Consider the following 21,693-nt stretch of genomic DNA (forward strand, 5'->3'; position numbering starts at 1 on the left):
CCCATGTTTCACCTGGTCAAGGACACACTTGTGTTTCACCTGGTCAAGGACACGCCCATGTTTCACCTGGTTAACAACATGCCCATGTTTCACCCGGTTAACAACACACTCATGTTTCATCTGGTCAATGCCCATGTTTCACCTGGTTAATGACATGCTCATATTTCACCTGGTGAATGGCAGGCCCATGTTTCATCTAATGACAGACCCATGTTTCACCTAGTCATTGACCCGTCAATGACATGTCCGTGTTTCACCTTGTCAATGACATGGCCATTTTGTACCTCGTCAATGACATGCCCATATTTCACCTGGTTAACGACATGCCCATGTTTCATGTTGTTAATGACACACCCATGTTTAACATTAGTCAATGACAGGCCCATGTTTCACCTGGTTTATTACACACCCATGTTTCACCTGGTCAAGGATATGCCCATGTTTCACCTGGTTAATAACACACCCATGTTTCACGTGGTTAATGACAAGCCCATGTTTCACATGGTTAATGACATGCCCATGTTTCACCTGGTCAATGGCATGCTCATGTTTCACCTAATGACAGACCCATGTTTCACCTAGTCATTGACCCGCCAATGTTTCACCTGGATAATGACCAGTGGTGGGCACAGCTAACCAAAAAGTTAGCTCAGATAACCGCTTATCAGATAACTGAAAAGTTATCTTTTATAACGTTAGACCGATAAACCGGCAAAAAAATTTATACAGCTAACCGCTAACTTTCAGTATTGTCTCCGGTACACTCTCAGCTACTAACAAGCTGATTTTTTTGTTTAAACACCGCCAGTGCTTCTGATAGAATCAAAGATGATCACAAACCCAAATACAGCCAATGAATCAGCGCTTCTGTCTTTGTGCTCCCTGCCCACTGCTGTAGGGAAGCGTCATTTATCTTGACAGCATACAACGGTCCAGCTGTGAGGCAAAGGTCTTGAAAACAGGGCTTTTTTTTAAGGATTTTTTACAACTGCACATTTATGGAAATTTGGCACCAAATGAGAATTTTCCAGGGTGATGGGGCCTTTGCCTACAGTGATAGTGAGGTGTGAGGACACTGGTGACTGGTCACTGTCATGGGGCCGGGGCTGTACACCTTCAGCCTTCCCTACTTCAGCCTGATCCTACTCTGCCAGAGAGATAAATCATAATTGGATATGATTGCTGGTTTTATAATGTAAATATCAGAACCCTTTTACAAGGGATACATGTTTATTAGGAAAAGACCACCAAGAAACACCTACACTAAGGCATGTAGCTTTAGTTGCTAATTTACCACCAGGGGTAGCTAGAGGTAGCAGGGTCTCCTGCAGGGGGCAGTTTCTTTTCCTCAACTTCCTTTCTTCATCTCAGGCAGCAAGACACAATGATAACATACTGAATTACCTCATTCACACGAAACTGTCCTCAATGCCATAAGAATTCAGCCTTCACTGCCCTTCAGGACATGACTGACTGTTTCATACACCTGCCTTGAAGGCTCTATATGTAAGTAGTACTACATGAATAACATTAAACATGAATATTATAGCTAGACTATTATACCATAGGCCTGTAATATCTGCCAGGCTATTGAGGCTAAGATCATCAGTAAGATGTTTTGGCTTATGCTAATTAGTTGTGCAACCTGCACACAAAAGCAAGCTTAACTGCTTAAGTGTGAGTCTGCACAAATTAAATTTAAACAGAGGATTTTAAATGGACTTCCACATGATTGGAAATTGTAAGGAAAAAAAAAAACCTCTCCATTTCTCTCACCTTGCAGATTTGCCCACTGATGTAATTTGTACCCAAATCATGGCCAGTAAAGATAGTCAACGAGCATTCATGAATAGATGGTTGCAGAATCAAGTAACAGACAGCAACAAAGATGCAGAAAATGAGCTACAAAAGAGTGAAAGGGCTTTAACAGAAGCTGCAGAACCAGAGCATGATGAATGAGAGCATTCTTGCTGTCGTACTGGAGCCCAAAGAAAAAGAAAGTACGACTACCTCAAAACAAGACACAATAAAGGAAAACTCACACTGGAATAAGCTGACACACATGCATAGAAATGGCAGACATTTTGTGAGATGTAATGTGTGTCATGATGATTTGGACACAGTAAAGAAACACACCTGGAAAGGCAAACTGCCTAATATTGTTTTGGAGGAGGGTGCTGTGTACAGAGAAGCAACAGTCACTAACCATTTTGAATCTGATCTCCATCAAGCTGTTGTAAGCCAAAAAAGACATTCCAGTTTATTGAAAACAGAGATACTAGAACAAACACCAATGGGAATGGCAGTTTCAAAAGCTAATGAAGAATTAGCCAACAAAATAGGAGGCTTGTTGACACGTTTATGCTGATGCCAAGCGACTTACCCTATCAGCATACTCATTCCCAATGTGGATAGTTGTGAGCAAAAAAGCACAAGCCTTCAGATTCAATGATAAGTCGCACGATCTGACAGGAAGCAAATTGAGTGAAGACCTTCAATATGTCTCACCTGCATCCCATCATGAGTCCTTGGAAGAAATTATCAAAGTTGACAGAGCTCACCTCTTGGAAAGAATCGAGAAGTCACTGGCAGTGTCACTGCGCTGTGATGGATCTGTCGACCGAACACAAATTGACAAAATTTACGTTTTGGCAAAACTTGGTGAAGATGGTGAAGAAGACTTAGTCTTTCTTGGTGCTGAAGAGCCTACTGCCAGAGGGGCCAGTGGAGTGTATGATGCTGTAGTAAGAGCTTGCCAAAAAACTATTGGTGATGATGCAATGCCTCTGCTGAGAAGTGTTTCTTCATTTGTAACTGATGGAGCCAGTGTCAACACTGGCGAAAAGAATGGCTTATGGGCACAATTTGATGAGGCAGTACAGTCAAATATTTCAACCATGAAGATTTGGTGTGCAGTGCATAGGTCCCAGCTGGCATGGAAATCTGTAACTGACAGTATTGAAGAGGTTAGCCACCTCCTGCAAAAGCTTGCAGGCATGTCCTCCTACTTCCATACATCAGGGCTGCGTACAAGGGAACTGAAAGATATTGCATCTGAAAATAACCTTGAATACCTATCTCTGCCTCGTATGTTTGAGGTTAGATGGACTCAGTTCACCAATTCCATGCTCCAGTCCGTTTTGGTCTCATGGAACGCACTTGTCTTGTACTTCAAGAGTGCTCCAGCAAGAGATGTACAAGCTAAAGGTATTCTGACTTTCTTAACAAGCAAGCAAAACCTGGAACTCTTGGCATATATTGCTAATATACTGTCAGTTTTCTCCCGATTTCAACAAAGAATTCAAGCTGATGATGTAACAGTAATAAATCTACATGAACAAATTCAACTTGTGAAAACTAACTTAGCAAACTTGGAAGTCAATGATCTGCTTGGTGGTTGGGTGGCAGCCCTGAAAGGCCAAATTATTAGTGATGAAAATGGATTCTCTCTGAAAGGGATTGAGCTGACTGACCACATCAGGCGAAGAAGAGGCCATCAATTGTATGTCACAGACCAGCGGGATACCGCTACTGTACGGCATGAAGTCATAGAGGCTGTCACAAACTTTTTGGACCAACGGTTTGATGCTGATGGAGATCTAATGGCGCTTATCTTCAGGCAATCCACACACAGATCTGCCCAGACCTTGACCTCATGGAATTGGATTTGGAATATCGGGATGCAGTGAATTCAGATTTGACCAGTGGCACGTTGGCTTCTTTAAGCTTGTCTGAGTTGGTTAAGAAACTTGCTGGATCTGAAGGAAGTTTCCATAATCTGTTGGTGGCTTTAGCCCGTATACTTGCAGCCAAGCCTCACTCTGCAGATGTTGAACATATCATTAGCTCCAGTAATGTGCTGAAATCAGATGACAGAATGAGTATGTCTGTTGAAACCGAGAATTTATACCTTTATGTGCATCACAATATGGTGGACATAGAAGAGTGGGATCCAAGACCAGCCGTTTCATCATGGCTTCAGACAAAGTCACGCCGCCACAGAGACAGACCAAACCTGGCCTGACCTGATCCAACCCAACCTGACCTGATCCAACCTGACCTGACCTGATTCAATTCAACCCAGCCCAACCTGATTCAACCCCATCTGATCCAATCCAACCTGAAACAACCCGACCTGATCCAACCTGACCCGACCCAACCTGATCCAACCCAACCTGACCCAACCTGATTCAATTCAACCCAACCTGACCTGATCCAACCTGACGTGATCCGACCAAAGTATAGAGAAGAAAGTTTACAAAACTTCCTTGATGCAGAATCTGTACCCCAGCCTTAAAAACCTTTTGATGAAGCTGAATATTTGACAAATTTATCCAGTTTTGTTGACACAGACAGAGATTCTTTTGAGTAATCTTGATAAAATCCTGAGACAAAAATTACCTTTTGGCCAAATGTCATGAATGTTTGAACTGTTTTAAGGAATTTTAAATTTTAAAAATGTTAAAGTTCTCAAACGCTGCAGTTCAGACAAATCCTGATAAACCTGTTTACGTTTTTCATTCTTTTTCAAACAATATGGATGAAAATTTGAAAAAATAAATTAATAAAGGTGTTGTGAAGTTTTGCCTACAGAAGAAAAATGTGCCAGTAAAATATGTTTGTTATAAAATGTGTAAAAAATAAAAACTCTGTTTCATGCTTCCTGCTGGACAAAGTGGTGAAAGGTGACGTCTGGGCTCTGGTTCCTGCAGGGTTACAGAGGGGCCCCCAGAGCCTACATTGCCACCCAAGGACCAATGCTGCACACTGTGGGAGATTTCTGGGATATGGTGTGGCAGGAACGGAGCAGCATCATCGTCATGGTTACCAGATTGAAGGAGAACAACGAGGTCATCCTTCATGCCTTCCGACACTAACACATTCTTTTATACTCCACAGGGGGACCACCCCCCCCCCCAAAAAAAAACCCTGACATTTTTTTAAATTGGAAAATTCAGAAGAATTTTGAGGCTTGTAAAAAAATTCACACATGAGATATAATGAACTTATCATATTCAATTATGGCTCAGTTTTTTTTATTTATTTAGTTTATATTTAATGAACTATTTAAAAAAGTCTAAAAATCAGTGAAGTTCATTGTAAAAACACTTTGATGTGGAAATATGTTTTGTTGGTTTTTTTTTTTTTTCAGAAGAAAAAACCTGCAAGAAAATGTGAAAGTTTAATATGAAAATATAAAAAGTAATTAAAAACTAGATCACGCCAAAATGACACAAAAATTCAAAATGGCCGACTTCCTGTTTGGAGTAGACCAATGGTGCAAGAGACTTTTTTGTACGTCTATGCAAGTCACACGTGTACCAGTTTTCATCTCCCGACTCCAAAAAAACCCCATGGAGAGGGGTTTTTGAAAGTTGCAAGCGGCGCTATTGAGGCATTTTGCCTCACCCATGGGTGACACCCCTATGAATTGTAAGAGGGTCTCATGCTTGACCTGTTCACCAACTTGTTCTGCATGTTTCAGAAGTGGAATGAAGATAAGTAAAAAAAGTAAAAATTTCCTGTTACCAGGGGGGGCGCTATGCATTAAGTGGGAAGTTAATATATGCAGATGTACAGGGTGGAGCCCTCATCATGTCCAGTAAGTTTGAAGGATCTATGATGAAATATGTGAGTGTGACAGCCATTTGAAATGAAATGGTGTGCTCCAAAACGCTCACCAAAGTTTGAAGAACCCTAGCAGCCACGCCTTTTGACCTACAGAATGATTGGATGAAATCCATAGGACGAGTTCTTTCAAATGTAAGTAGTGGAAATGACCAAAAATAGCAAAAATTATCTCAAAATCAAAAGTTAAAATAAAAATGGCCGACTTCCTGTCGACATTTCACCATAATGTTTAGAGACTTTTTTGTGTGTCCCAGCATGTTAAATATGTCTACCGAATTTCACGAGGCTATGACAAAAAAACCCCAATGGGAAGGGGTTTTAAAAAAATTTGTAGGGAGTACTATTTAGCAATTTCGCTGCAACCAGGTGCGCGACCCCCAAAATATATCAAAATAAGGTAATATTTCAGATCCGGCTGAATGACTTTGCAAAGGTTGGTGAGTTTTTGAGCACTGGAAACTGCCGAAATTGGGGCTTGAATAGTGTAAATAATAATAATAATAATAATAATAAACAGCACACTTACAATAGGGTCCTCGTAGGACATGGTCCTACTCTGGCCCTAATAAACAGCACAATTACAATAGGGTCCTCACAGGACTTTGTCCTACTCGAGCCCTAATATTTACAATAGGGTCCTCACAGGATTTTGTCCTACTCGAGCCATAATAATAATAACTGGGACTGCAAGCAGTCATATACAGACTCTCCTCTCCGCGCCACGGCCTCCTCTGGCCAGTGCGATTTCTGTTCAGGGGCCGACCCTCTTCACACGGTTCAATTTACAAGCAAATCAGACAATGCATGAAAGAGTTATGACATGTTGATGGGTCATCCACTAGGTCGCAGTCAGAGCACAAACAGAGGGGCCAGGTGTGTTCAGGGACCAGCCTTCATCACACGTGAAGTTTCAAGTCAATTGTGACTTGATGTTACATGGCGATGGGTCAAAATGGTGGTGCCATAGCAGCCACACCCTTTGACATAGAGAAAAGCTTTTGCTAACTTTTGATCAGTAAAGTCTCTGGATTATCTGAAAGAAATTTGAAGTGCATTGGACAAAATCCCTAGGAGGAGTTTGTTCAAATACAACGTGTGGTAATCACAAAATGACACGAGAATTCAAAATGGCCAACTTCCTGTTTGGAGGAGACCAACAGTGCAAGAAACGTTTTTGTACGTCTATGCAAGTCACACATGTGTACCAGTTTTCTCCAAAACCCCTATGGGGAGGGGTTTTTGAAAGATGCAAGGGGTCACAATTGAGGCATTTTGCCCTGCCCATGGACGACGCCCCTATGAATTGTAAGATGTTGTTGTGCTTGACCTGTGTATCAATTTACATGATAATATAACAAAAGTAAAGCCGTCAAAAGTAAGAACCTAATTTCATGGCGAAGGATCAATATTCGGCATGCAGCCACACAGACGCCATTACTCGTAGCTTCATGGCAATTATCATGTATGTTCACCGATTTGTTCTGCATGTTTTAGAAGTGGAATGAAGTTGATGGGGTTAACTATGTGACATCAGTACCTGTTAAAATATAAATAGGACATTTCCTGTTACCACCGGGGTGCGCTATGAGGTAGGTGGGAAGTTACTCTTCAGGGCAGAGCCCTCATCATGTCCATCAAGTTTGAAGGATCTACGATGAAGTATGTGGACATGACAGCCATTTGAAGTGAAATGGCGTGCACCGAAACGTCTTATTTTCTTGTGGAGCGCACGGGGGAGGGGGGGGATGATGTCGGTTGTACTTTATTGTCTGTATTATAACGTTTGGAAAGTCATCTGATTTAAAATGGCAATTCGCTGAAGTCATTAATTTAGACCGAAATCTGCGCGGCTCTTTGGAGCTGCACACTGAGTCCCACAAAATAGAGGATAATATTATGGAAGTGGCTATTCGCACGGCCGCCGTGTCCATAACGCTCATTTGGCTATTCGCATGGCAAAACTCTGGTGATAAAACTTGGAACTACTTGTATAAACAAACATACTGCATTAAATGAGAGTCATGGACAAGGCCGCCATTAAATGAGAGTCATGGACAAGGCCTTTTGCCACCAGAGTCTTGCCGTGCGAATAGTGAAATCACTGCGAGCAATGGACTTGGACAGCACTATGGTTCTGGTGCTGTTGGATCTTAGTGCGGCGTTTGATACTGTGGATCATCGTATTTTACTCGAGAGGCTGGAGAATCATTTTGGGATTACTGGAACTGCCCTTGCGTGGTTGATGTCATATGTGTCCAGTCGTTCTCACTGTGTTTTGTACAGTAACACTACCTCTGATCTTAGGGACATGAAGTTTGGGGTTCCACAGGGATCAGTTTTAGGCCCCCTGCTTTTAGCACCCCTTGGGAATATACTGCTGCGTTTTGGGATTGCCTTTCATTGCTATGCTGATGATACTCAGTTGTACATGCCGATAACTGCCGGCAATCTCACTCACATAAAATCTTTAGAAGATTGCCTTGTATCAGTGAAATGTCTGCCAACTTCCTACTTTTAAACTTTGATTAGACTGAAATGATGTTTCTGTCCAGTGAGACATCGGCATCAATTTGACCAGCTAACGCTTAGCTTGGGTTTATGTGTTATACATCATACAGACAGAGTGAGGAGCCTTGGGGTAATTTTTGATCCTACATTGTCCTTTGACCTCCACATTAGAGATATTACAAGGACTGCTTTCTTCCATTTGTGAAATGTAGCAAAGATTTGTCCCATCCTGTCTATGGCTGATGCTGAGACTTTGATACATGCATTTGTCTCTTCTAGACTGGACTGTTGTAATGCTCTATTTTCTGGTTTGCCGCAGTCCAACATTAGGGGTCTTCATCTGGTTCAAAATACTGCTGCCAGACTTTTGACTCGAGCCAGAAAGTTTGACTATATTATGCCTATTTTGGCATCCCCTTCACCGGTTTCCTGTCCCAGTGAGATCAGATTTTAAAGTTCTGTTATTGGCTTTTAAAATTATTCGTGGACTTGCACCTCTCTATCTGGCTGACTTGGTCAAGCCCTACATACCGTCTCGGGCCCTGTGCTCGCAGGGTGCAGGACTTTTGTGTGTTCCCAGAGTGAATAAAAAGTCTGCCGTCACAGAGCTTTGTCCTACCATGCCCCAGCTCTGTGGAATGATCTCCCGGCACATATACGGCAGTCGGATAATGTGGAGACTTTTAAATTGAGACTGAAAACCCATTAGTTTTATTGTGTTATTATGTGTTTTTAATTCTTGTGCTCTTTTATGTTTTGTCTTTTTATTGTGTTTTTAACTTTTTATTCAATTTTTTCTCTGTTTTTCGTATTGTGTTGTGTAAAGCACCTTAAGGCAATCTCATCATGAGTTGGCGCTATAGAAATTATTCAATTTGAAATATTAAATTTGAACATTTTCAGACTTTAAAACATAAGTTTTACTTTTGTTGTAACGTCCTGTTATAACCCCATACATTAGCACACAGAGGACAGACAAACAGTACTATTGTTGGAACTGTGAGATATTTCTCTTGTTTTAGAAATGCAAGATGTCTCATAATCTAGAGATGTTTCTCTTGCTTTTGTTGTGGAAACATGAGATGTTTCTCCTGGTTTCACTGTAGAAATGTTTGCTGTTTCTCCTTGTTTTGTTTGTTTGTTTTGTTTTGTTTTTTAAATGTGAGCCTTTTCTCCTGCTTTTGTTGTAGAAATGTGAGATGTTTCTTGTTTTTTTGTTTGTTTTGTTTTTTAAATGTGAGCCTTTTCTCCTGCTTTTGTTGTAGAAATGTGAGATGTTTCTCCTGATTTTGCTGAAAAAAATGTCAGATGTTTCTCCAGGTTTCACTGTAGAAATGTGAGATGCTTCTGATAGTTTTGTTGTTGAAATGTTGGCTGTTTCTCATGTTTTCTTTGTAGAAAGTAAAATGTTTCTTCTGTTTTAGTTGCAGAAATGTGAGATGTTTTGGTTGTTTTTGTTGTGGAAATGGAAGATGTTTCCCCTGCTTTCATTGTAGAATGTGAGCTGTTTCTCCTTGTTTTGCTGTAGAAATTAAATATGAGATGTTTCTGCTGGTTTCATTATAGAAATGTGAGCTGTTTCTCCTGGTTTCACTGAAAAAAGTGACATATTTGTCCTGCTTTCATTGTAGAAATGTAAGATGTTTCTCCTTATTTTAGAAATGTAGATGTTTCTCTTGGTTTCATTTTAGAAATGTCAAGACTTTTGTCCTGCTTTCTTTGTAGAAATGTCAGCTGTTTCTCCTGGTTTCATTTTAGACATGTCAGATGTTTCTCCTGGTTTCATTTTAGAAATGTGAGATGTTTCTCCTGGTTTCTTTGTAGAAATGTGAGATGTTTCTCATTGTTCTAGAAATGTAGATGTTTCTCCTGGATTCATTTTAGAAATGTGAGACATATCTCCTGCTCTCGCTGAAGACAGATGAGATGTTTCTCCTGCTTTTGTTGCAGAAATGTGAGCTGTATTGGCCACAGCTGAGGACAAGGCTGAAGGGGGAGAAGAACCTAGAAGATGAGGACACGAGGTCATCAGCCCAATTTGGTAGATTTGTCCTCAGGGCTACAAACAGTGGAGAGAAGGACGCCTTCACCATCACTGATATAGAAATCCAGGTTCAGTCACCCTGAGTTTTGTTTCTTTTGACAGCGAACGTCACATTGTCGTGTTCTTGTGGTGTGATGTAATCTGTATGAATCATGGCCCACTTGAACGCTTTGTGTTTAGTTGCACGCCGAGCGTAGGAACATCAGACATTACTGGTTCACTTCCTGGCCTGACCACCACATCCCACAGTGCACCACTGCTCTGCTGAGACTGGTTGAGGAAGTGGAGACATACAACAGCTCTCATCCAATCACAGCTCTCAGCCTGACACCTGGACCAATCATCGTGCACTGCAGGTGAGTTCTCTGTCACTGTTTTCCGACTTCAGCGTATTGTCAGCAGCAGCAAAGAATTGTGGGAGTTTATGCGAACAGAGTTTGGACATAAAAATTAAAACAACTGTGTGTATGTGTGTGTGTGTGTGTGTGTGTGTGTGTGTGTGTGTGTGTGTGTGTGTGTGTGTGTGTGTGTGTGTGTGTACGTACGTACGTACGTACGTACTATGGACTGGTAGAACATCCACAGGAGTTTCTATTTTAATTTCAATTATTTTCAGTTGTATAGCACCAAATCACAACAAAGTTGCCTCAAGCTGCTTCACACAGTAAGGTCTAACCTTATCAACCCAAAGAGCAAGAACACAGGCGACAGTAAGGGAAAAACTCCCTCTGATGATTTGAGGAAGAAACCTCAAGCAGACCAGACTCAAAGGGGTGACCCTCTGTTTGGGCCATGCTACAGACACAAATTACAAAACAAGTCACAAAACAAATATACAGGAAATGTTGCCGGTGCACAGGACAGGAAGGTTACAGAAACAGACACCAACCCAATCTCTGGATGGAGCTGCACCGCAAACAGAGAGAAAAAACAGAATCAGGCATCAGAAAGACAACAAATACAGTATAATTTGTCAGCATTAAGCAACAAGAAAAACAGAAGAAATACTTAGCTGATCGCCGGCCACTAGTCCTAAGCTTCACGAAAAGACCCAGACTTTAGATAAAGTTGAGGCTGCGGTCCACTCCGTTTACTAACGAATGAATGTAAAAGAGTATAAAGCATAGTAACATACTGTGCCAGTATGCTAACCATACGAAAGGGAAAATAAGTGCATCTTAAGTCCGGGACTTGAAGTCTCCACAGAATCTGACTGTTTTATTGACGCAGGGAGAATCATTCCACAGAACGGGGGCACGATAAGAGAAAGCTCTGTGACCCGCACACTTTTTATTCACGCTAGGGACACAAAGTAGTCCTGCACCCTGAGAACGCCGAGTTGGGCCGGTACTAGGGTTTAATTAGGTCAGCTAGGCAGGGAGGTGCCAGTCTGTGAACAATTTGTTATGTTTATGTATGTATGAATGTGTTCTACTGCTGGCTGCACAACAAATTGCCCTGAGGGGCTAATAAAGACAACTTGACTTGAATTTTATAAGCTAGTAGCAGAACCTTAAAATCTGATCTCACTGGGACAGAGGAAGCCAGTGGAAGAGATGCCAAAATGGGGTGTAATGTGGTCAAACTTCCTGCTTCGTGTCAAAAGTCTGGTGGCAGCATTTTGAACCAATTGGAGAGCCGTAATGCTGGACTGAGGTAACCAGAAAATATAACATTGCAGTAGTCCAATATAGATAGAGACAAACACATGAATCAGGGTCTCAGCATCAGCCATAGACAGGACTGGGATGAATTTTTGCTATATTTTGCAGGTGGAAGAAAGCAGTCCTCATAATATCGCTAATGTGGAGGTCAAAGGACAATGTAGAATCAAAAATTTACCCCAAGGTTCCTCACTTTGTCAGTGTTTCATGCAGATGTTAAATAACCGCAGCCTCCTCAGAAAGTCCAGCCTACTTTGTCCCTCCTTTACAGGTGGTTGGTGTGGGTTGTCCAGTCCAGTTTACTGTCCATCCACAGCCTGAGGTACTTGTAGGAATCCACAGCCTCCACCTCAGCTCCCTCGATCACAACTGGTCACGGACTTTGTCTGGACTTCCCAAGTCAATGACAGCAACTTTGTCTTCGAGGTGTTGAGCTGTAGATGGTTTGTGTGGCACCAGGCAGCAAAGTCCTTCACTAGGCTCTGTACTCTTCCTCTCTGTTGTCCCTGTTGCATCCAACAATGGTTTTGTCGTCTGTGACATATGTGGTTGTCCCTCAGCCTGACATACTGCGGCCTGTTGGTGAGGTAGCTGGAGATCCAAGTGACCAGGCAGTGGTCCACTTTCATGCTGTTCAGTTTGTCCTGGAGCATAAAGGACTGGATGTTGCTGAAGGCACCCAAGAAGCCCAGGAGGAGAATCCTCACTGTGCTGTTTCCCTTATCCAGGTGCGAGTCGACTCAGTGTAGCAGGTAGAGAATGGCATCCTCCACACCAACACCTGCCCGATAGTTAAAAGCCCGGTCACATGGCACTTAACGAAGGGCAATGAAGCCCAAATGAAAAAGAAATCTGGACTTTCGTTGACTTTCGTTGGCATTATTTAACCTTCGTGCAGCATTGTTCCTGCAGCTGGCACTTCGTCAAGATTTTTAATTTGAACGAATGCCACCAAAACCTTAATTTGTCCGTATTTCATTTTGCTGTCGTTCTTGACAGTTTTTATCGTTTGCTTAGTTTTTGTAATGTTAGTGTTTAGTTTGACTTGTTCAACCACCTGAATGTTTTTACACCGTACAGAAGCTGTTGTGAGCGCTGCTGCTGCCGCTGAAATTACAGGGCAAACTCAGCCAGTTTGCTTGGATTTTTTTTTTTTTCTGGGTGGGAGGTCAGCTTCACTGGGCTCAGGCACCTTATAGGCCAGAATGAATCTTTTTATGTGGATACAATTAATTATTTTGCCACAAGCAACTGCTGAATTTGAAACAACAAAAAACTCAGGCGCAACAGCACTCCGTGCCAGTGCCGAGCTCTGAACCCAGAGCTGCAGATACACACTGCTCCAGCAGTGGCTCCAGGTGGATTTCATTTAAAGTGTGGAGATCAACGTTAGCTTCGGTTTCATTTTGTTCCTCCTTCGTCCCTTTTGCACTCTTGATTCACAGGCTATTTGGTGATAAAGCTCTTTCGTCCACCTTTTCTCAACGGATTGTGATTTTTAAAAATTTTCCCTTCATTCAGGAATCGCTGTGCTGTGTGACTGGGCCATAAACTCCCCAGAAATGATCATCAGTGCCTCAGGGTGCTTTGTCTGCAGACTTGCTGTGACAGTGTGAATTTCTTCATATGCAGTGGCTGTGTCCACTTTCAAAGGGGATGTAAACCCTTGATGGTGATCACATGACTCAGCTCAGTTTGTGTTCTTTCCTTCTTGTGTGCAGCTGTTAAAGTATGTTTATAACAGATTTAACTTTTTGTTATAATCCTTCAGGCGAGCTGCACTCTGATGTGATCCGCTGACGTGACCACTCACTCTGTTCACTTCTTCGTTACCCCACTTTACGAGCTGCACGTAGTGTTGCCGATTAGATCGCACCATGTAGCGCAACATTTATGCGTTAAAGATTTTTTTAACATTTCAATATTCTCTCTGCGCAGTAGCGTGCACCGGCACCCCTCTCGTGTCCTGTCTGCACCCGTTAAAGACGAGTTTACTCTTCAGCATGACATAGGTCATACTAGTGCTTGAGTCAAAGTCATGCTCTTGTCAGGGGGCCTATACATGATAAGACCCCCAACGCTGCTTTTTCTGCACACTTTATTGTCTCTGTTGGCTCTCACAGCAGTGAAACTCAACAGGTCCACCTTAGCATCCGGTACTAGGTGGGTCAAGCCCGTCTCCATAAAGATTAACAAGCTGCTCTCACGGTAAATCCTCTGGTTTTTCAGTGTGGACCGCTTGTCGATCTTGTTCGGCAGCGAGTTCACATTTCCCATCATCACGGAGGGAATTGATGGTTTGTCGCCCCCCTGTCTGCTAACCTAGCCTTTAGCTTAGCCCGGGCCTTGCAGCCACTGGGTCGCCTCCTGTACTCTGCCGGGATGTTGTGCGTATTCCGGCTCGTACCCATGTTTGTGTGTCTGTATGAAAATGTGGCTGTATGTATGTATATGTATGTCAGTATGTATGTGTGTCTGTACATATACTCAACAAAATATAAACGCAACACTTTTGGTTTTGCTCCCATTTTGTATGAGATGAACTTAAAGATCTAAAACTTTTTCCACATACACAATATCACCATTTCCCTCAAATATTGTTCACAAACCAGTCTAAATCTGAGACAGTGAGCACTTCTCCTTTGCTGAGATAATCCATCCCACCTCACAGGTGTGCCATATCAAGATGCTGATTAGACACCATGATTAGTGCACAGGTGTGCCTTAGACTGTACAATAAAAGGCCACTCTGAAAGGTGCAGTTTTATCACACAGCACAATGCCACAGATGTCGCAAGATTTGAGGGAGCGTGCAATTGGCATGCTGACAGCAGGAATGTCAACCAGAGCTGTTGCTCGTGTATTGAATGTTCATTTCTCTACCATAAGCCGTCTCCAAAGGCGTTTCAGAGAATTTGGCAGTACATCCAACCAGCCTCACAACCGCAGACCACGTGTAACCACACCAGCCCAGGACCTCCACATCCAGCATGTTCACCTCCAAGATCGTCTGAGACCAGCCACTCGGACAGCTGCTGAAACAATCGTTTGCATAACCAAAGAATTTCTGCACAAACTGTCAGAAACCATCTCAGGGAAGCTCATCTGCATGCTCGTCGTCCTCATCGGGTCTCGACCTGACTCCAGTTCATCGTCGTAACCGACTCGAGTGGGCAAATGCTCACATTCGCTGGCGTTTGGCATGTTGGAGAGGTGTTCTCTTCACGGATGAATCCCGGTTCACACTGTCCAGGGCAGATGGCAGACAGCATGTGTGGCGTCGTGTGGGTGACCGGTTTTCTGATGTCAATGTTGTGGATCGATTGGCCCATGGTGGCGGTGGGGTTATGGTATGGGCAGGCGTCTGTTAAGGATGAAGAACACAGGTGCATTTTATTGATGGCATTTTGAATGCACAGAGATACTGTGACGAGATCCTGAGGCCCATTGTTGTGCCATACATCCAAGAACATCACCTCATGTTGCAGCAGGATAATGCACGGCCCCATGTTGCAAGGATCTGTACACAATTCTTGGAAGCTGAAAATGTCCCAGTTCTTGACTGGTATCCCCCCCCAATAAAACAAAACTGCACCTTTCAGAGTGGCCTTTTATTGTGGACAGTCTAAGGCACACCTGTGCACTAATCATGGTGTCTAATCAGCATCTTGATATGGCACACCTGTGAGGTGGGATGGATTATCTCAGCAAAGGAGAAGTGCTCACTATCACAGATTTAGACTGTTTTTTGAACAATATTTGAGGGAAATGGTGATATTGTGTATGTGGAAAAAGTTTTAGATCTTTGAGTTCATCTCATACAAAATGGGAGCAAAACCAAAAGTGCTGCATTTATATTTTGTTGAGTATATGAATGTGTGTGTATGCATGTGTGTGTGCCATATGTGTGTCTGTATGAAAATGTGTCTGTATGTATGCATGTGTGTGCATGAATAACTATGGCAAAGCCTTGGACGTTGGTTGCTGTAAATATGTGGTGTTGATTGTATGTGACACACCAGAGTTCAACATGTCTTGAAATGAATGTACTTTAAACAGACTGACACTAATTGTTCATGATAAACTATTGTAGGCTTTACGCATGTGGGTTTATTAAAGGTATTCATGAAAATATCATTGCTAAGTAGAATATCAAGAACAGAAACTTCTGTATTCTGGAGATCGATAGATTTAGGTCCTTCAGACTATTTTTCAGTATAATTGCTCTGTGGAGCATTAGCATGGATAAAATCTTTCAGCTTAACCCTAACTCCCCCCCAACCGCCACCAGGGCCCTCTCAACCCTCCACCATTTTAGCATTTTTCTTTATTTGCCTCCCACATGCCTGGACGCTCCTTACCATCTCACCGTGTCATTTATGTCATTCAGACTTGTTAACTGTCAGGGCATGGCACAAACAGAGCAGGACACAAATGCAAACTCTTACTGCAGATGCTGTTAGAATTAGGTTTAATCATAAAACAGGAAGGGATTCGGTACACAGGTGGTCCAGCAGCAAAGGTATAGACAGATGTGTGGCTGAGGCTTGGTCCAAAAAACAGGCTGATGTAAAAAAAACAAAACACAGCATGGTGGTATTCAGAGGCAAAGTCAAGTTCAAGGGCAAAACAAGGTCAAACACTGGCAGGCTGATACAAAGGCTAAACAAGACGAGAAATGGCTGGAAAGTGAAATACATTCAACAATCGGGCAGTGAGCTGTGAGGGCTTAAATAACTGGTGGTGTAATTAGTGGAACAAGACGCAGGTGTCAGTGAAAGTTCTGGAAGGGGGTGTGACTAGTGAACAAAGATTATGCATGGGCAAGATAATGGGGAAGGGAGTGATGTCAGATACAAAGATGTGTGAGCAGGTGCAAGAGCGGGAGTGAATGAAAATGCAAAGCAGACAGAATCAAAGTGTGGGAGACAAAGACACAAGGCAGGTGTGGGAAGTGGAGTGAACACAAACAAATGAGGATGATGTGAGAACAGAGCAAAAACAGAATATGATACTAGGGGACCAGGACAGAGCAAGAATCATGGAAACTAAAAGCAAAATAAGATGTAATAAGTACAAAAGAAAAACTACATGAGAACTGAAAACAAAACCCGACATTATAGCATAACTGAAATAACAAATGAAATGAGCAATATAAACAAGTGATTGAACAAAACCAGAACGGAACTGAACAATGGCTAAAGTATGAAAAACAACAAAGAAACAAAGTGACAAAGCAAGATAGAACAGAATAAACACATCCGTTGACTACAGAATAGTGCAATAAATAAAAGGAACTAACTGATAAGCAATAAATAACAAATGGAATATAATCAGATGAGAAACTATTGAAGGCAAATAATAATAACCAAAACCTGTGATTAAAGCATAATACAAATGTGATAAACAGAACCAAACTAAGACTGGAGTGACTAAGTGACCAAGAGCAAACAAATACAAGGATAACAGAAACAAAACCAATGATAACATGAACATGACAAGACATGGATGAAACACAGAATGCAAACGTGGATACAGATCCATACTAATGACAGATGGCCCTAAAGGGCCAGATCATGACAGTACTCCCTCCCCAAGAGACCGACACTGGTCTTCTGGGGACCGATACTGGTGGGCCCCAGAAGACCATGGACCCAAGCTGACTACGGGTGGGGAGATGGGGGAATGGCCAGAGGGCACTAAAAACCAGTAACACGGGCCAGCACCCAAGGAAACTGCTAACAGGAGGGTGACCAAGCACAAGGCAGGGAACAAATGGGGAGCCCAGCAGATGGGAAACTGTGGAGTCCGGGGGGTCACCACGAGGTAGACAAAACAAAAAAGGCAAGGCTGGAGCCCGGTCACAGACCTCAGCAGGACCACTGGGATGGCCAGAGGACCCACTTGAGGGGGTCGGACCTGATGACAAACCTGGGCCAAAACTGTTTTAAGGGGGCAGCCAGGGGACTGGCCGGAACAGGCGGTAGGATAATTTTAAGAATCTGGATCCACCACAGGGCGCAAAATGGCAGCCTGACCAACACTCCCATGGAAAACAGACTTAGAGAATGGCAGCAGAAACCAGGAACAGAGGAACTTAGCAATATTGCAGAGGGAGAGAAAACTCTTCTCAAGAGCAGGACTTGTGCATTGCGAAGCTTGGTGTAACCATTAGGTAATCAAAAAAAACCCACTGACCCCTAAAAGCAGCTAGGAGACGAATAAACTGATAATGAACATGAGCAACTTAACCTCTGAACATACAAGTTGCAAAACCCGAAATAACGAACAACCCCGAAAATAACCAATAAAGCAACCAACCAATGAACAAAAAGAAAAACAAATGGTGAAGCGAGCCGACGAAAAAACTAGCTTCCTTAATGAACGGGAACAGGAAAGAAACCAACAAAATGGGAGGCTATAAGGGACAAGAAAACCCAGTAACTTAACAATATGACCACAAGGGGAGCAGAACCGTGTGACCAGGGACCAGAATACATAAAAACCTCTACAAAAATAACTGAGGAAGCCTTCAAAAGGGAAAAAAACAATAAAACAACAACCGGTGGGGAAAAAAAACTGATCAACCAAAGCTTGCACATAGTGAGAAATACCCTGTGCATAACCAAAAACTGGAGATCTTAAAAAGAACCTGGGTGAGAAAGTAACAAAACTACAAAATGGGAGGCGGTTCTGTTTCAAATAAAAATGTAAACGGTGCACGGTCCACAAACATAAAGGTACACAGAAAAACTAAATGAAAGAACAGATCCCTAGAGAAAAATTCCAGAGACAACCCAAAAAGGTACTGACTAGAGAAAAAACGGCATCTTTCTGGCGGACACAACAGGTGAATGATTAATTCAAAAACCATCATTAAGCAAAAAAAACAATCAGCTCACTACAGTAGAGCAGTCTTCTTCCTCTTTCTGGAGTGGAACTGTCACCTTGGCAGAGGGTGGAAGTGCTGGTAATGCAAATTTGATGAGATCTCCTGGAGATGGGCGTGGCGCGGATTCTTCCAAAGAAGCAGATGACACCGGAAAAGAGCGCATTGCAAGACATTCCTCACATGGAGCTGTGACGTCTTCCAGAAGTCCTGGTAGTTCAGACAGCATGAGCGGTGCCTGCGGCTCCAGAGGTGAGTGCGTGCTGGAGGCACGTGCGCTGTTGAGTGCTTTGGAGGCGTTGAGTTTCTCACTGAATCTATCACAGTAGATGAAGGCTCCACTTCTGAAGGCTGAGGAGGTGTGATGTTCTCAGAATGTGTAGATGGCTCAGCTCAGAAAGGAGGCGGGGACCCTGGGGAAGTCCTGGCAAGTGCTGACATGCGTGATGGTGACGTAGGTCTTCCCGATGGCTCTGGGGATGAATACACTGACGTCATCCCTCCAGAGGGGACGGGCAAAATTGCGCTTCGGCGTCTGTGTCAAAGGAGCATGCAGGAGCCAGGCCTGGAGCTGAGGTGAGCACTTCTTCCTTGGAGCTGGCACAGGGGCTCGGTGAGGAGATTGCGGTGTCAATGTGGTTGCTGGCCAAAGCGCTGGTCCTCCTGACTGCTGCGGTCTGGGTGGCATCTGTGTAAATAAGCGTCATGGAGCTGGAGTTGCCCGTGGGCTGGGCGTGGTTGGTGTTGCTGCAGGTGACAGCCAGGGATCTGATGCGGATGAATGCGACGGCAGTGTCGGAGAGGGTGATGCAAGGAGGTGGACTTATACAGGATTCATAAAGTTCCGACTCAAACAAAAAATACATGGGATCTTCAATATATATAGTGGGATTTGACCTTGTTTAAACAGCACCTTGATGCTAGTTAAGTCTGGGTATGCAGACACAATATCAGGCTCAGCCTGCGGTATTTGATCTAAGGCTGAAAAAATACGTTGTCTGTGCCAACGATCTGAACTGCCCAAAAACTCAAAAACAGGTCCTGAATTTTAAAAAATAAGTGACAGTATCTTGGAGCGTCTGACCTTCAGCCTCAGAAGACGTCTCAGCCTTGATGTCCTCCCACTCGGAGTTGCTGTCGGTGAGTGAGAGGCTGGATGACAGGTGGAGTTCGGGCTGGGCAACCCTTGGGAGTCACTAGTGAACAAAGATTATGCATAGGCAAGATAATGGGGAAGGGAGTGGACAAAGTGGAGTGATGTCCGATACAAAGATGCGTGAGCATTTGCAAGAGCGGGACTGAATGAAAATGCAAAGCAGACAGAATCAAAGTGGGAGACAAAGACACAAGGCAGGTGTGGGAAGTAGAGTGAACACAAACAAATGAGGATGATGTGAGAACAGAGCAAAAACAGAATATGATACTAGGGGACCAGAGCAAGAATCATGGGGAATAAAAGCAAACCAAGATATAATAAGTGCAAAAGAAAAACTACATGAGAACTGTAAACAAAACCCGACATTATAGCTTAACTGAAATACATGGGCATAATTTGGTGGGGGATAGGGGGGACATACCCCCCCACCACCTTTTCAACCAGGGGGTGCAGAATATGGTATGTCCCCCCCATCTTCTGACATATATGTGTGTACTTGAAACATGCTATGCCAATCGTATGTGCAAACCATGTCAGTCTTATGTGCAAAACCATGTCAGAATAGTACCTTTGTTTCTGCAAGTTTGTATTTTTAGCAGCATTGACTTGTTTACAACACCTGTTTCTTGTTTGTCGCATTCGGAATTTTCTGGGACTGCATTTGCCCAGATTTGAAACCAAAAATAGTTGCCTCTAGGGACGAGTGTCTACACATAAGTATCAATGGACCATATGCTAATTTACTAAATTCTGAAAGTTAGAAAAGGAAATCAGAAAAGCTATCTGGGACCTCAGAAAGCCCATCTGCAATTATTGCTTGATCTCCAAAATCAGTCTGTGCAAGCAAAATTATGTTCAGTATGAGTGTTGTCATTAGTGCCACTTCGAAAATTAAATTCATGATAAGTAATTTATCCTAAACTTATGATCTGTTGTTTTTTCAAACTTATGCAAAAACAAATCTTGAGAAGAAAATACAGTATGCGATACTTAATTATTATTAAGGGCCTGTTCTTTCATATTTATGAATACATTTTACCACATTGCAGTTGTTTTTTTTAATGAAAACTCAACCTATCATTCTTTTTGAGTTCTACACGTGTGGTGATACCTTATTTACACCAGGATGTTAATAAAATCAATGCTGGCTATTCTCAGAATAAAGTACTTATATCCACAGTTTCAAATTGCATAAGTCAAATGGTGTTATGGTCGTCTCAAAACATTACAATTACTGTTCTGGATGCTCAGAATGCATCTGAGCTTATCTAGAAACCGTTGGCTTCTGGGGGCCTAAAGCACTTTGTTCCCCTCAATTTCTAGTTCTAAATTGTGCCCTTGCTGAAAAAACAAATGAAATGAGCAAAATAAACAAGTGATTGAACAAAACTAGAACGGAACTGAACAATGGCTAAAGTGTGAAAAGAAACAAAGTGGCAAAGCAAGATAGAACAGAATAAACACATCCGTTGACTACAGAATAGTGCAATAAATAAAAGGAACTAACTGATAAGCAATAAATAACAAATGGAACATAATCAGATGAGAAACTCTTGAAGACAAATAATAATAAACAAAACCTGTGATTAAAGCATAATACAAATGTGATAACAGAACCAAACTAAGACTGGAGTGACTAAGTGACCAAGAGCAAACAAATACAAGGATAACAGAAACAAAACCAATGATCACATGAACATGACAAGACATGGATAAAACACAGAAGGCTCAGAATACAAACGTGGATACAGATCCATACTAATGACAGATGGCCCTAAAGGGCCGGATCATGACATTAACT

At 42.6% G+C, this 21,693-nt stretch overlaps 1 protein-coding gene across 1 annotated transcript in view; it reads left to right on the plus strand.

Moving 5' to 3' along the window:
* LOC117511941 (tyrosine-protein phosphatase non-receptor type 7-like) overlaps positions 1-21,693 on the plus strand; it is a 174,683-nt gene that overhangs the window by 83,224 nt on the left and 69,766 nt on the right. Inside the window, exons 6-8 of the mRNA XM_034171878.1 lie at positions 4,713-4,850; positions 10,090-10,251; positions 10,364-10,539. Coding sequence (XP_034027769.1) covers positions 4,713-4,850; positions 10,090-10,251; positions 10,364-10,539 — 476 coding nt within the window. The remainder of the gene's footprint in view (positions 1-4,712; positions 4,851-10,089; positions 10,252-10,363; positions 10,540-21,693) is intronic.

The sequence above is a fragment of the Thalassophryne amazonica genome, chromosome 6, assembly GCF_902500255.1.
Source record: "Thalassophryne amazonica chromosome 6, fThaAma1.1, whole genome shotgun sequence".
Lineage (NCBI taxonomy): Eukaryota > Metazoa > Chordata > Actinopteri > Batrachoidiformes > Batrachoididae > Thalassophryne > Thalassophryne amazonica.